The sequence below is a fragment of the Falco naumanni genome, chromosome 14 (assembly GCF_017639655.2).
Source record: "Falco naumanni isolate bFalNau1 chromosome 14, bFalNau1.pat, whole genome shotgun sequence".
NCBI lineage: Eukaryota > Metazoa > Chordata > Aves > Falconiformes > Falconidae > Falco > Falco naumanni.
Window position 1 is genome coordinate 10,070,120 of NC_054067.1, and position 16,913 is coordinate 10,087,032.

Here is a 16,913-nt window from a genome sequence, read left to right on the forward strand (position 1 = left end):
CAGGCTCAACCTGCAGGTTCACACCAAGTATCTGCACACCTGAAGCAAAAGCAGTCTGACACTAATCTTTAAGACATTTCCATTCGTTAAGGAAAGGGTCTTCGAATAGACTAGGAATAGTGCTTTACAAAATACAGAAACCTGAAGTAAACTCAAATGCTCCAAAAAGTTAAACTGCCTAAAACAGTCTGTTAAGTTTTAGAAAAAGAATGCTACAAGAGCCATATGAACAGATGAATGATATTCAAAAAAGTTACATGTTCACATGCAAGTGTTTTTCATTCGAGTAACAAGTTTAAAGGGTGAGTTTTTAACCTAATTTGTATGCAGCATTAACTTGCTAGTACAAAAAATATTACAGTATCCTCAATTTCATTGTTTCGTTCTACACACAGACCCTCTCAATAGTACCAATGAGGCGATACTTAAAAGTCCAATATAGAACAAACATTCTTAATTTTCTGAAGCATATGCCATTATGATTTTCCACGTTGGTTTCTCTCGTAAACACTGCATATAGTGTAACGCATTTCTGACGCACAAATACGGGACTTCTCAGAGTGCTAAGAATCTGAGAAAATTGCCCCCACATTTTACATTGACCACTTAGTTTCCCCTTTTATTAAATTTAGGACCGATAACTCTCCTTGTTCAAACTGTAGTCTATACCTAAGGCTCAACCCAAGTTCACTAGGCAAAAAAGCACATCCAATACTCCAATCCAAACCACCCCAAACAACTGTTACACCGTTTCTGCAAAAGTTCAGTTCCTAGTTATTTGTACAGACCACATCCATGGGATATTTTTTTTTTTGCTTTAGATTAACTGCTTTTATTGGAAATCAGTTCCTGACATTCAGTGCAAAAGTAGAAAGTGCAAACAAAGTCTTGTCCTAACAAACTGTCAGCATAAACACAAAATAATCATCTATGATTGTTGGTCTTTATTATCCACTTCCATACAGCACTCAAGTATTACTCAAGTCCATACGCACATGAGTATTACTACTTTGAAGCCTATTGTAAAGAAGTTTTTAAACAACGCAAAAAAGTAGTGGCAATTATTCATATTCATGGTTCAGTATCAATTATTTACCTCCACAAATTGTTCGAAATTGATTCTCTTCATAAACATGAGGAATGACAGATGTGGGATACATCTGAAAAAATTGTTAGGAGTAGAAAGAAGATTCATCCCCTGATGCAGGCAAAAGATCCACAGGCTGCTGTGAGAGACATACTGCTGAAAAGTAAGGAGACGTCGTAGCAAATCTAACCCTTTCAGTGCTGAAAACAGCATAAAATTGTGATGTGAAAGTGATACTGCACTTCACCGTAGTGAAACTCTGGCAAGAAGAACTTTGCAGATCAAACGAACATATTTTGGAACAACCCAGAAGAACTAACTTCACTTCTCCTAACACACATAAAGCTGTCTTACACTTAAGATATTAAAAGTTCTTCTGGTCACCTTGATTTACATGGACGTGAATATGGCTGGAAAACTCTTTTGACTAGTGTCTTTTAGGATCAAAAACTGTTAAGTTCAAGGGGACAGCTAACAAGCTTATTACACACTACTGTGGAAACTACATCAAGCTAAGCCTTGTTACTTTTTTAAAAAATTCTTTCAAATAGCCACCAGAACCAGTATCGACTTCCCCCAACCCCTCAATTGAGTTATTCCACAGGTATTGTCTGCTGTTACTGGAAACAGGCTCTTTTCAACAGTACACAGGATTAAAAAAAAAAAAATAATTAAAATTGAGACCCACCTTTCCTCTTGCAGAGTAATACAGAATGCCACTTACCAGAACCACACAGCAGGGTTCCTGAAGTGACTGAGGATACTCACTGGAAGTCAATTAATCTATTCCCTTTTAATATTAAATAGAACAGGGTTTTGCAGAGAAAGATACTGCAGTTCAGGAAAGTAACTTAGTAAGTACTCCTACAAAGAACACAGAGTCTACTCTCAATATCATACAGTACTTAAATTTCATTTCTGGATTGTTGAAAGAAAGAATGGTACACAATATTTGATATTAGACACAAAAAGGGCTGAAAAAAACTCATCTAGAAATAATATAATTTACATATTCAAGAAACTAAACCTGTATGCCCATTGACCTCATGAATGCTCACAAAAAAGAGATATTTTTATCTATGTTTACAAGAAGCTGCATAATTTTTTTTGCTCCTTGATAAAGTTTTATACCAACTCTGAAAAATCTTACTTTCCCATCACCTTTAACAAAAATGCATCTACTAAAAGAAAGGAAATAAACTTTCCATTTTCACAAGCATTTGTTAATTCGTAGGCTTTGAGCTTAACCCTACTGAATTTAGACTTTGGTATAATTCACAAATACCTCTCACTCTTTTTAAAGAACTTTATTTTAAAAATAATTTTAATTCATTAGACCATACTTTATAAGTTACCAATAGGACGGACCTGAACTCAAGCATCAGACATTTGTTGCACTTTCAAGTTTTCTAACAACATGACTTTTCAAAATAAAATTGTACATTTAGATTCACAGTTTAATTTCTTGAAATTTAACATTTAAAAACACTGGATTTTGAATTGAAAGGGATACATGTTAAGCACACAAATACTGAAAAAGGTCATAATTCCAAAATGCACTTGAAAACTGAATGCAGCTCATTAGTCACACTGTTGTTTATAGTAATTTCACATTTAACCTAGTTAGCACCTTAGTGAACTCAACCACTGAATGTGAGAAGTGTAGTGCATGTAGTGTGACTACTCAGCAGGTACTGTACCATTTCAGGAGATCGCGTTTTCTTGAGCATTATGTGCCATATTTTGAAAACTGGTAATGTTTTAGAAGTCTTCTAAAATGTGTAAATAAACAATAGCTACAGTAAAAGTCTAAACAACGCATTACTTTCTATTTTTTGTAAATTGAGATTTTTAAAAGCAATCATTTATAAGGATTGCATCAACATCAGTTAGCAGAGGAAGATCAAACTTTATTGAAACTGCTTGCATACAAAATATATTGCACTATAACCAAACAAATGTCAACATAAAATCCAATCTGTTGTAGCTAATATGTACAGAGAATATTGCCCAAGAGCAGTTACATTACAAGGTCAGTCTACCTTGGTTAATTATCTACAGTATTTTAAACCAAACAGCTTACAGATGATGTGTGCAAGGTACCAATTTCTGTTTTCAAATACTATACATTCCCAAAATAAATAACTAGAAATCAACATTAATGTTTGGCAATACTTTTTAAGACATTTTTATATTTGTTAAATCATGTGCAGTTCGTTGCCATTTTTAGTATGCTCACCTGTATGCAAGGAAAAAAAAGAATGAAAAAAGCAAAGAAACAAAACTCACAAATACATCAGAGGCAAGGTCAAGTTTGTACAATTCTGTACATAAACAGTGGCTCTCCTATTGGAGTAATCTGAATAAAAATGAATTAAAATGAAGGTCCTTATACAGTTTTGCCCAGTAAGTTTAATGTGTGATGAGAAATAAAAGAAAGCACGTCTCCTCCCACCACTTCCCACCCTTCCCTGTTGTACAACAGTACTTTGGATCAAATTTTGTGACACCTTCAATCTAGATGGTAATTCTTACATATTTTTGTTCTACCTTCAGTATTTCCAGCTACTATATCTGTACTTTCCAGGGCATTACATGTGGTGATTTTTTTCCTACCTCTCCTGAGACAGCCCCTGAATTAAAATAAGCAATTCAAAAAAAATTTGGGGAGGATGAAAAACATCGGCGCTTTGAACTGGTCATCTGGCCAAATAGCAGGCACACATTACTAGCTTGTGAACACGTTACACTTGTTCCCTCAGTAACAATGAATTTTTTTTAGTTTTCCACAATGGAAAGTTTTTTTTTAAATTTTTTTTTTTAAAAAAAAGCTTCTGTACTGCCTACAAAGAAAAAAATTACACCCCTTTTTCAATAACACTATTTGCCAAATCTTCAGTGCAAAATAAATTTCCTATTCTTATAACTGTCTAACTCAATGTTTATGTAAGGAAAAAATTATGGAAAGCATGCACTTGTCTATAAAGTACTAACGACTGACAAGGATTGCTACATATATTTTACATTTAGTGTTACCAACTCATCTTCCCTGATTTCTGCATCCAAATATAATATTCCTACCTGCCAAGATATAAAAAAGGCACAGATCATACAACTTTTTTGCTAATGAAAATGACAATTGTTACATCACACATATTTCGGGGTCCACTAAAATATTGAAAAAGGTGGACCAGAATGTGAACTGACACAGGACATAAAACGACATAGCATTTCATGAAGAACTTGTAAGTTAGATTGAAAACAGAAGCCAATTTGATTACTGCAAACACTATTTATTCTGAAAATTGAAATTGAGCAGTGAATTTGACCCGATGTGTTAAAATGGTACAACTGAACAGAAAGTTTACCAATGCACAGCTCAGTATTTTTAAACAAACAAAAAAGAATCTTTCATTGTTTGAATTGCAATATGTACTTGAAAGCGATTTTCGGAAATTCAGATATTTTTATGTAAATATTTGAATAATTTCTTATTCTGAAAACAACTGCATACTGTTGATGTTAAAAAAGGCTAACAGAGAACATATGTTCATTTCATGCCCTGCGCCATCTTGCCTACTATTTGTCTTTGGCCTAACAAGATTCTCTAACATGGAATAGGAATTACTGAAACAGTATAGGAAATATGACTTCAGATTTATGCAGTTTAGGGTACTCCATTCACCAGCGGCTGTTGGCCATCTGCGCTGTCCGTTTTCTCTTTCTTCTGATTACGTTCTTTACCTGTGCGCAGCCGACTACCTTCATTGGAGGTATTCTGTAATGTTTTAGTGTGGACACTCCTTTCATTATTGCAGTCAATTCTGATCTGGAACAAGTTAGAGTTATATAAAGCACTCCCCTCCTTTCATCCACCCCTTACGCACTTGCTACCTTAGTGGCCTGGAAGGAACACTATTTATTAAACAGTCCGAAGCTATACACCCTTATAGCTTTTTTTGTATCCAGCTAAAGTGGACAGTGTGTGAATTCTTTTCTGTTCAAAGAATGCAGAATACTTTTCACCTAAACCAACCAAAATAAAAAAAAAACCAAAACCATCTCCTGTCTACCTAGCCTTGGAAGCTAAAAAAAATTTTTCCAGTGTGTTTGTGCAAGACAGTTCAAGAACTAATAGCAGATGGAACTCTGAAACATCATTTCACTTTTAATAATTCAACTTTCTACCTGTACACTAACATTTTTTGGGGAAAAAAATATACATAGGAAAGCTGCCATGAAATGATACTAACACACACACACAAAAAAAAAGTATCTACTCAGCCACCTTCTGAATCTGAAAAAAAGTTTCATTTAATCCAAGGAGACTTCTAAGGCCTTTTTAAGCGGTTAAAATTTTAAAAAAAATTTTTTGAAAGCAAAATTTTTATGTTTGTAAAGGGGGTAGGCCCTTACTTCTTGAAGTATATTTTTATGACTTGATCAGATTTAAACGATATGCAAGTACTTATTTTTATGTATAGTATCATTTTGTCAAGATCTCAGAGCTACAGAGAAAAAGACTTGTTGATAGGTACCTTAGTTTCTTTTTAAGTACCACAATTCTCCATTGTCTACTTCAAATGCTGTAAGTTAATTACTGATTAACTATAGAAGTTGTGTGGCCATAAAAAAAAAAATATTTTTTGGCATGTTACTTGTTTGTATTTCAGGTGTGCGTTCAGGTATTACACCTTCAAGTTCAGCACTCCCACTTGGAAAACTAAGCATTTGTTCACCTGTTCCATTTTTTTTTCCTCCCTCCTTTCTTAAACAGGCTTTCTAACACCAAACCAAGAGTCATCTCAGTGTCCCATCAGAATCACAACTCCCAGTAACACCATGCAGAAGGCAGCAGCGTGCATCTGCTCATTATTTCTTCCTCCCAACATAACTCACCCTATGTCGTAAGAGATGATAGAAGGTTTGCATGTTATCATTTTAAGCAACAACAGTTCCCATGTGGGGAAACTTAACTTATATACATAAAATATCAGCCTGAATAACTTTATGCAGCAAAACATACTTGAAAAAATTGCAGAAATATCTTTATAAAAGGCTATAAAATATTTAAGGTTATAAAATATTTCAATACATGATTTGAACAGCTTCTTGCTGTGCATTAACTTACTTTCTAGACTACACAGCCTTCAACTGCAAATGCTTTATTTAGTAGTGAAAATAGTTTCTGAAGTTTAATCTTTCTTTCCCTGAAGATTCTGGCTACAACACACTTTTATATAAAGCATTAAGGGCTCTCCTCCCACAGGTATATAGGTGACAGACAACAATACGCAACGCAGCAAGAAAGAAAAGCTAAAACCAAAAGGTAGTAAGAACAAAGACTGCAGTCAAGCTGGTTAGTAAATTCTTGGGACTCACGCTCAGAGTTCTAACCAAATGGAGAGCTAAACTAACATTACAAATTGCATCTTTACACAACTTAATATACTGAGATACCTGTGTGTATGTTAGAAAATGACACAAAACTTCTGCAGCTCTGATTAGGGAATTGGGCAATAAGGAACCACAAGGCTACTGTGTTGCTTGTGGCACTGAAGACTAATATTAGTCAGTACACGATAAACAATTCTAAACAGTGCAGACTTTCAGTAAGAGAAAAATTACCTCAAGAGATCCATCTGCTGTTCTCCCTTTTGCATCTCTTGAGTTACGCTGACGGTTATCTGTTCGTGACTGTTCATCATTTCCTGTAGGAAGAATTACTCAACTAAGTTGTTTGACAAGGATGTATGATCACTTTTACTTAAAATTTATGCAAGCATAATAGGGAATTACTTCAAAATTTTTATGTTAAAAAACATTAAATATGCTCCGTAACAGAACAGTTCTGAAACTATGGGCCAAGAATCACTAAAGAGAACATTCCCAGGTGTTAGTCAAGTACACAAAGTCACAGTGTTTAAAGCCACCACAGTTTAAGAGACTGCTGACTGAAGAAAAAACACCGCTCACAAAATGACTAACCATAGGAGAGAAGAACCCAGTCAGCTTTAGTAAGGTTTAACGTGTTCACATTTCTTCTAATGGCTTATGAGATTTCAAATTTCCGCATTACCTTTTTCCAAAAAAAAATCTCATTAAATTAAGCAATACCCATACTTAGAAAAAAGTTCAAGAAATAAGCAGAATTGTAGACAAAAATATTTAAACAAATACATACAAAGAACTGTCACATTATAAAATATATGTACAAGTTCTTCCATCTTATTTTTGTCTGGTGTTTGCCACTGAACACATAAGTTACAACCTTATATAATCCTGCTGCATGAAAATTAACACACAAGATGATGGGAATATGGACAGCTGAATGAGTAAGACATTACAAAATATTTTTCTATATCCATTGAAAAACTAGAACTTTATTCCTTGACCCCCTTGTGCAATGGCACAGCCCACAAACTTCAGTCAATATGCTTATTAGGAAAGCAAATGATCGAGTGTTATCCCAACTTATTTATATAGGGAAGAGAGGCCTAATATACTGTATAAAGAGACACTGGGATAGAATGCCTTCTCAGCACTTCTGCAGATGACACCAACCTGTGGGAAGTGGTTTGATACACTGGACGTCACGGCTGCTAATCACAAGCACCTTAACAAGCTGAAGGAATGCGCTAACAGAAAACTCTTTAGCTTTAAAGATGAAACCCAAGTCCCACAGCTTCAACAGCATAACCCCATGCAGGATCACATGCTGTGGACTGACTGTATGCAGCAGCTCCACACAAAAGGAGCTGTCCTGGTGGACAACTTTAAGACACAAGTGTGCTCTGCAACAATGGCAACCGACTACACCACAGGTTGTGTTAGTATGAGTGTGGTCAGCAGGTCAAAAGAAAGGATTATTCCTCTCTGCTCAACATTTAACACACCTGAAAAAATATTCAATTTAAGAGATTGACAAAGTAGAGGAAGTTCAGGAGAGGGCCACCAGGATAGCCAGGAGGCTGGAGCACAGCTAACAACAAAGAGGCTGACAGAAGTGAGTCAGCTTAAGGTTTCCAACACTGACTTCTTTTACAAAAAACTAAGACTACACTTACCTTTGAATCCTCCGCGACCCCTCCCTCCTTGCCCTCTTGCACCACCTCCACGCCTTCGCCCATCTCCTCTACGAAGGTAGTTGTCTCGCTCCTCTTCTGCTGGGGCTGCTGACCAATCACTAAGTTCATCTCTGTGATCAGATTCTGTTTCAGAAGCATTTGATGCTTCAGAATTAGTTCCTATCAAGAGGATAAAAAAAATCCAAACATGCCAGTGTAGCTTAGCATGAAAACACTACAGCAGAATGAAAAAAGTATTTTAAATTTTTTCTTCTTTTGTTAATGAACAGTTCTGTCATTTTTTGCATTCCAACCTCTAACATAATACAGAAGTGTGTAATACACATTACTACTTCAAAAAGTCAAGACAGACATAAAAGTTAAATAATTGTGTGCCACATGATTAAAACTACTTGGTGTTATCAGTCTATCAATGAGTTATTGAATCTACTACGCAAATGTAGTAAAAGTCTAGTAGAATGTAAGCCCAACAGACCAGACTTTCTTTTATGTTTCTAAACCTGGTAGTTCTGAATATAACCTGTCCTGTCTCCCCTAACCACCACCACTCCTCTATGAAAAGAAAAAAACTCCATAAAGAAACTGCCTGTAACATACTACAAAAGCAGAGAACAAAGTTAGAATGCTAGAAATTTATCAAATCCAAAATAACTAGCCATTACAATTTTTCCAGTTAACAGCTCACCTTTGCTGATGAAAGCTAGTTCTTTTCCCCATTCCCCACCCCCCTTAACTCATGTTATTAGCCAAGTGAATTCACATTTTCTAAAAACAGTGAAAGGGTGTCAGCACTAAAACATTAATATTAATTTTGTATTATGTAGAACATAAGCCAAGACTGTCTTGCCAAGCTCATACTACAGGCTTTTCAGTCAGGACAAACACCAGCTGACCTACACTACAGATAACGAAGTAATAGACTGCTCTGAAGAAGCACATCCTGAAAGCTATTCATTAACGAATTCTACAAGGTTTTAAGATAAATGCTGTATTGCAGTGACTATGCTCTTCTAGTAAAAACATAAAAGTTTGTTTAATAAGGAAAGCAGCTGTTCTACAGATCGAGCTACACAGTATTTTCACTTATAAATACATTAAGATAGCCTGTTACAGGCTCAAATGAAAACTGAGGCTTTATTATTAGGAATTGTTCAAAATATAGATAAAAACCCCTTTGCCTTGAAGAGTTTGTAATGTAGAAGACTTAAACATGCTGTAAGAGACAGAGGCTGCACGGAAATAGGTGTAGATTACACAGAAGCACTACATTTTACTTCAGAATATTTCTACAGCTAAAAGCTCTACATAATCTTCAAATATTAATACTCAATATTAACTCAATTTCTGTTTTAATGTCTCTGTTTCCAAGACTGGTCTTTTTCAAGAAATCAAAACAGGCCACTCCTAAAACTGTAGGTGTACTTCTGGTTACCTACCTGAAGCATAGCCTGGACCACGTCTGCTATGCCCTCTGTTTCTGTAAGGTCGACTGCCACGTCCAAGTCCTGGACCATCATCAGTCATGTACCCTTTTTCCTTATCTGTACGATTTGGTGGTGGCCTAGAAGTAGCTCCAATCTGTCGAAGCTGCTCATCAATTTGCAATCTTTCCAAACGCAGCTGGTCCACTTCCTACACAAACACAAGCACAGTAATTCATATATAACCACTATTTAATCATCTGAATGAACAGACATGCACTTCTCGGAAAGAAAGAGTGCTTACATACTGCAACTAATAATCCATTTAATACTAAAGTAGTAACTCAACTTTCAGAATAATCTGTTTACCAATAAAACTTTCATATGTTACCAATACGATTCTCCCCATAGCAGAGTTGGCAAGTTTAGGTTTATTTAAAATAAATACATCAAGGAAAAACACTCAGATCAACTGTTTTCAGCAAACACAATTACCTATACTTCAGTATTAAACTTATGAGATCTTTACCCTTAAGGAAGTTAAACATTCTTTAAACAGAAATTAACATTCCTTTATTTTTTTAACACAGTAGTATCATCCATTTATAGCATTCCAACAGTGGCACAATTTAAATGTTCTGGATTCTAACACAAGCCTCTTACATTGTCACACTTAAATAACAAAGTCATTAAACAATTATGATGTAAAAGTATTGCTTCATAAAAAGGGCTAGAGGTTCCACTGCAGTTCAATTCTACTTAATCATAATGAATAATACCACAGATGTGGGGAAGCATAACAGCACAGATAGCAAAGTGCTGTAACTCAGGCAAAGGCAGCCAGCACAAAGAATTCTTACTACACATAACTACTAAAGAGATAAACACAGACAGTAATTATCTACAGCAACTCATACACAGGGAGTACTTTAGTCAGTTTGGGATGCTGTCTCATTAGTACCAAAAAGTGGCAATCACAACCATTTTTATTATATTTTTTTTTTAATAAATCGGGGAGAATGCTATTTATGGAAGTTCCAGTGTGATACTGGAAGGGACCTCCGGAGGTCACCTAGTCCACTGAGGACTTTGAAAAGATCCCTTGGCGCTCAGAGATGCATCCCATCAGGTCCCGCTGACTTGTGTACTCATTTTTAAGGCAGCCAAAGTAGTTAAAACAGAAATATCTTCTGAAATAATAGCGAGCATGCAAGAAAGGAGCTTGATTTTTACTAGTAGTTTTCATGTGGTCTTTCTCTGCCTCTACTACCATCAGGTTAAGTTGCAGAGCTGCTTTACCTCTGCTCTAGAACACTGATAAATCCAAGTACTCCACCAGCAGGGTTAAAAGGTATAGCTATTGAGTGGGTAAAGGAACAAAATAGTTTCTTCTTCTAAGTCCTCTGATACCTGTACTGAGAAGTTTTTTAGCTATGTAAAGAAAACTCAGCATTCTAGAAGACTCAATGAGAGCTACTGCACAGACTGGACATGTATCGAGTTATGAATGGTCTGGAGGTTTCAGACAAGATGCCAGAACATATTTAGTTTAATGAACTCAAAGCAGTCCCTACTGTTAGCATCTGGCCCTGCCATTAAAGACTGAGCACCCAGCCATAATAACCATAAGTAACTATAAAGCAGTAATGTGGGATATTTTCTGCTCCCTATATAAAAGGCAACAAGCACCTCAAACTAGTGGAGAAGTTATGGTGCCAAGAGGAAAACACAATATAAAAAGCTGAATTACTACAAAACGTTCTCAAGTATGAAATTCAATTAACTATAGGAAAAGAGTTGTAGAGTTCTAAAATAAAATGCCCACAGTATACAAGATGTCTGCATAGCATGCTACTTTGCAGTTGCATGAGGGACTGACTATTCCTTGTATATAAAGATGTCAGTATCTTTTGAAACAGATTTAATTTTTTCTTACTCCTTTATATTTTGCACTCTGAAAAAATTGGGTTTCCCTCCATTCTTCAGATAAATGATTCTTTTAGTACAACATGGCTTTTACAACACACCTTTTTATACTGCAAACCTGTTATAACATCAGTTTTTCAACAGCCTTTGGGGCCCAAACAAATTTTGATCATCTTACTATTACCATCTTAAGTATGAATAGAAAAGTTTTGGTGGTAAAGCAGCATCATATTCCTTACCTTTAAATAATTAAGATGATAATCCAGAAGAACAGTTGCATTAGTGATGCTATCCTTGGTTCCCACGAACACAAATGGTACCATTCCCTAAAACACAGTTAACAGCAGTCTTATGGTTATTGATTACACATCAAATACTGAAGAGAACCAAACATATTGCTGTATTACTGTAAAACTTAAAAATAAATTTTACAACATGCATAAGCATGAATTAAAAAATGAGACAACAGTAAATTTAAATTTTCATGTTGACTAGATCATGTAGACTAATTCCCTTTATGCAAAGGGCTTTTTATTTTTAGTAAGAAAATTTAGATCATACACATCACAATACCAACATTTATTTTTCTGAACAAGGGAAAAAAAGCCAATTCAAAACAGGTTTCCTCCCTTCAAAATTAGTACCACCTTTGCTGATCACATGCTTACTCTCTCACACTATGTTCTTTTAGGCTACACTGCAATAAAGAAACCTTTTAGAAAAGATCAAAGTAAATTGTATTAACACCATGTCACAAAACAAAACCCGATCCTTCTTGAGGATCTTCCAGATTGTACGAGGTAAACAAAAAAAAATAGAGTTAGTACTTCAGGTAACAATTGCTAACTTGCATCTCTTTTACTTTATCAAGCACTTTAAGCAATTCAATGAATACCCGGAAAATGTAAAGTGGGAAATTCTAATACATGAAATTATGGTACTTTGACATAAAATATCAAAAGAGTAACTTATGTGGCCAAAGCAGGTTAAGAAATCTACCTACAAGGCCCCCCCTGAGTCCTGAAAGCAGCTAAACCTTAGCAGACAAGGATGATTTCCACACCGAAACTCCTGACACTAAAATATGTCTATGCAGCATTTTAGAGGTGTGATTGTAGCCCACGCAGACTCAATGAGCTAGCATTAAACTACTTGACTCTTATACCAGCTGCAGCATCACCACGGTAGTATAAGCTTCACTGAGGACTGCAGAAGTCAACCTGAAAGTCTAATGGACACTTGGCTGCTGAAACCTATGGTATTGCAGACCCTGAGCTTGGCTACACCTACTGAATAACTTAAATTTTGTTTTGGTATCTCATGACCTCTAAAGACACCTTTAGTTTTCACTGTACCTATACTCTTTACAAGGTAAAAGGTATTTTACACAAAACAAAGGACTGTTTATTCACAAAAGTGAAGTGATATGAGACACAAATTATCTTAAGAAATAATACACACACAGTATGCTGAGGTTCCTTAAGAGTGGCAAGTCTGTAACTTGTCTCTGCTTTTCAGGTGTTCTTTTCTTTCACATACAAACAACTTTTGTTAAAACTTACACATCTGCATCAAGTAACAAGGAAAACCTTTATTACACAATCATCTAATCCTAAGAGAGCTCAACACTTAATATTCATGAGCACACAGCAGGACATAGGACATGGAGGTTCCTGGAAGTGTTGACAGTAACTTCCTTCTCCAAGTGATAGAGAAGCCATCAGGGAGGGGCTGGGGGGGAACGTGAAGCTCAAGGGCAGCTTTGGCTGCATTGACCATGAAACAGTGGGACTCAAGATCCTACGGCACCAAGGAGGGTACACAGCAAGCTCGCTACCCTGGCCTTCAGGAGAGCTGACTTTGGTCTCTTCAGGGATCTGTTTGGCAGAGTACCATGGGATAAAGCCCTCAAGGGAAGAGGGCCCCAAGAAAGCTGGTTAATATTTAAAAATCACCTCCTCCAAGCTCAGGAGCGATGCACCCCAACGAAAAGATGTCAGACAAAAATGCCAGGAGGCCTGCATGGATGAACAAGAAGCTCGTGGACAAACTCAAACACAAAAAGGAAGCCTACAGAGGGTGGAAGGACAGCTGGCTTGGGAGGAATACAGAGAAATCGTCCAAGCAGCCAGGGACCAGGTTAGGAAAGCTAAAGCCCTGATAGAATTAAATCTGGCCAGGGATGTCAAGGGCAACAAGAACAGCTTGTATAGGTACTTCAGTGATAAAAAGGGAAGACTAGGGAAAACGGGCCCTCTCTAGAAGGAAATGGGGGATCTAGTTACCTGGGATACCGAGAAGGTTGATATATTCCATGACTTCTTTTGCTTATCTTCACTGGCAAGTGCTCCAGCCAAACCACCTAAGTCATGGAAGGCAAAAGCAGGGACTGGGAGAACGAAGAACTGCCTGCTGTAGGCAAAGATCAGGTTCAAGACCATTTAAGGAACCTGAAGGTGCACAAGTCCATGGGACCTGATGAGATGCCGCCATGGGTCCTGAGGGAACTGGAAGACGAAGTGATTAAATCCACTATCCATCATATTTGAGAAGTCCAAATAGTCCAGAAGTGGCAGCCAAGTGAAGTTCCCACTGACTGGAAAAAGGGAAACATCACATCCATTTTAAAAAAAAGAAAAAAAAGACGACCCAGGGAGCCACAGGCCAGTCAGGCTCACCTCTGTGCCCAGCAAGATGATGGAGCGGATCCTGCTGGAAACTGTGCTAAGGTACATGGAAAATAAGGAGGTGATTAGTGACAGCCAACATGGCTTCACTAAGGGCAAATCATGCCTGGCAAATTTGATGGCCTTCTACGACAGGGTTACAGCACAGGTGGATAAGGAAAGAGGAACTGATGTCATCTACCTGGACTTGTGCAAAGCATTTAGAACTGTTCTGCACAACATCCTTGTCTCTAAACTGGAGAGATGTGGATTTGATAGGACAACTCAGTGGATGAAGAACTGGCTGGATGGTCACACTCCAAAAGCTGTGGTCAACAGCTCAATGTCCACATGGAGACCAGTCATGAGCGGCTTTCCTCAGGGGTTGGTACTGGGACCAGTGCTGTTTAACATCTTTGTTGGCAACATGGACAGCGGGATTGAGTGCACTCTCTGCAAGTTTGCTGACTATGCCAACAAAGGGATGCCATCTAGAGGGACCTTGGCAGGCTTAAGAGGCGGGCCTGTGCAAACCTCATGAGGTGCAACAAGGCCAAGTGCAAGGTCCTGCACATGGGTGGGCACAATCCCAAGCACAAATGTAGGTTGGGTGGAGAATGCATTGAGAGCAGCCCTGAGGCAAAGGACATGGGAGGTGCTGGTGGACAGGCAGCTCAGCAATGTGCGCTTGTAGCTCAGAAAGCCAACCATATCCCGGGCTGCGTCAAAAGAAGTGTGGACAGAAGGCTGAGGGAGGTTATGCTCTCATGAGACCCCACCTACAGTGCTGCGTTCAGCTCTGGGGCCTCCAACATAACAAGGACATGAACCCACTGGAGCAAATCCAGGGGAAGCCATGAAGATGATCAGAGGCTGAGGCACCCCTGCTGTGAGGACAGGCTGAGTGAGAATTGCGGTGGTTCAGCCTGGAGAAGAGAAGGCTCCAGGGAGACCTTAGAGCAGCCTGCCAGTACAAAAGGGGGGGCCAGAGAGCTGGGGAGGGGCTGCTTACAAGGGCCTGTAGCGATAGCACAAGGGGCAATGGCTTTAAACTGAAACAGGGTAGATTTAGATGAGCTATTAGGAAGAAATTCTTTACTGTGAGGTAAAGTGCTGGGGGGGGGCTGGCACAGGTTGTCCAGAGCAGCTGTGGATACCCTGTCCCTGGAAATGCTCAAGGCCAGGCTGGATGGTGCTTCGAGCAATCTGGTCTAGTGGAAAGTGTCCCTGCCCATGGGAGGGGTGTTAGAACTAGGTGGTCTTTAGGGTTCCTTCGAGCCCAAACCATTCTATGATTAAAATCCTTTAGCCACAGGCATTGCTAACTGAAAATTTTTATTATCTGGTGTATTTCAAGTTTCATAAATATTTCATACAACCTGATAGAGAGCAATGAAATTTCTAAACTCATATTAACTAACACATCATATCAATTATTAAAAGATCACAAGACACAAGTGACTTAAAAAGGTATTTAAGGAAACGGCTCATTGTTGCTTTTAGCAGTGGATTCTAGGTATAGCAATACCAACCATTAAGAATGAGTTGGTAACAATGTCAAGCAATTTTACCCATAGAAAAGCATCAAAGTGCTTATTTATTGAACCTTATTTCTGTCTTCAAAGCAAAAGTACCAATCTTCAACTTAGTTTCAGTGGTGAATACTGAGCAGACTTTATATGCATAAGAAACAGATAAAAATAAACTTTTTTCAAGCCAGAAGAAAAAGGAAAACCTGACATACTAATTGCAGCCATGACTACTTGCTCTTTTACCCTTTTATTATTCTGCAGGCAAACATATTATAAATGTTGAAAATTTTAGCCTGCAGCAGTAATAGCACCCTGTTGCTTATTGGGCTAGTTCAAGACTTTTTTGCTGTAAGAATTTATCATTGCAAATGAAATATGACATAGAAATGAATCCTTTAAATCTAAACATTGACTATTTTACCTTTTAATATAGATTTAATCCAGATTTATATTAAAATGCCCCTCAGCGTTTAACAGGGAAATAATGATTCTATCAGAAGAAACACGTACTAATGAAAACTAACTCAGCACTACAAAGATACAAGGAAGAATTTATTTTATCACTAAGTAGAATATAACCACCAATAAACACATACAGAAATCACATTAACTGAAAACATACCTCTTCTTGGGGAATATTTTTATCATTTTCAGCCTCAATTCGCACTCTTACAACACCAGATTTGTCCACTATTTCCTGAATCAGTTTTCCATTTTTTCCTATTACTTTTCCTACAGAAAGAACATACAGAACATTCCACCTTTAGGGTCTTCCCCCACACTTGCTTATTACTATACTCTAATTAAACAAGACTGTTTAGCACCAGTGCAAGAATTTGTCAAAAATGACTTAGTACTCCACAACAAAAATGTAGTTAATAAGCCATGAACTAAAATGGCTAAGTAAGCTCAGGGTGTAAACTTTAGTAATGTTCCAAAGCTACCACTGCAGCATACAGAAGTACTTTATTATCAAGTTTGTTACTGAGTATATTTTCCTTCTTTTTCAAAGCTCCTATAAGAGAACAAAGGAAAAATCAATCATAAATGCCTCACACCTTTGTATAAAATTATTTGAAATTACACATCTCGATTACAGAAACATTCAGTATCTTGCATGCTTATTTGGCTTTGCTTTGGTAGGTTTAAATAACTTCAGTGATTTACAAATAAACATTGCTGGTTGCATTAAA

General features: G+C 37.3%; 1 protein-coding gene across 3 annotated transcripts in view; it reads right to left on the reverse strand.

Moving 5' to 3' along the window:
- Positions 1–2,976: 2,976 nt before the first annotated feature.
- The window catches only part of FMR1 (FMRP translational regulator 1), a 31,665-nt gene continuing 17,728 nt past the window's right edge, over positions 2,977–16,913 (reverse strand). The window contains exons 10-15 of one of the 3 annotated variants that reach the window (XM_040614235.1): positions 16,343–16,452; positions 11,762–11,848; positions 9,612–9,807; positions 8,155–8,334; positions 6,716–6,798; positions 2,977–4,865 (exon numbers count right to left, since the gene is read on the reverse strand). In XM_040614235.1, the coding sequence (XP_040470169.1) occupies positions 4,755–4,865; positions 6,716–6,798; positions 8,155–8,334; positions 9,612–9,807; positions 11,762–11,848; positions 16,343–16,452 (767 nt within the window). In that variant the 3' untranslated portion in view covers positions 2,977–4,754. Of the gene's footprint in view, positions 4,917–6,715; positions 6,799–8,154; positions 8,335–9,611; positions 9,808–11,761; positions 11,849–16,342; positions 16,453–16,913 lie in introns of all 3 variants that reach the window. The other 2 variants (XM_040614236.1, XM_040614234.1) reach the window with 2 other exon arrangements.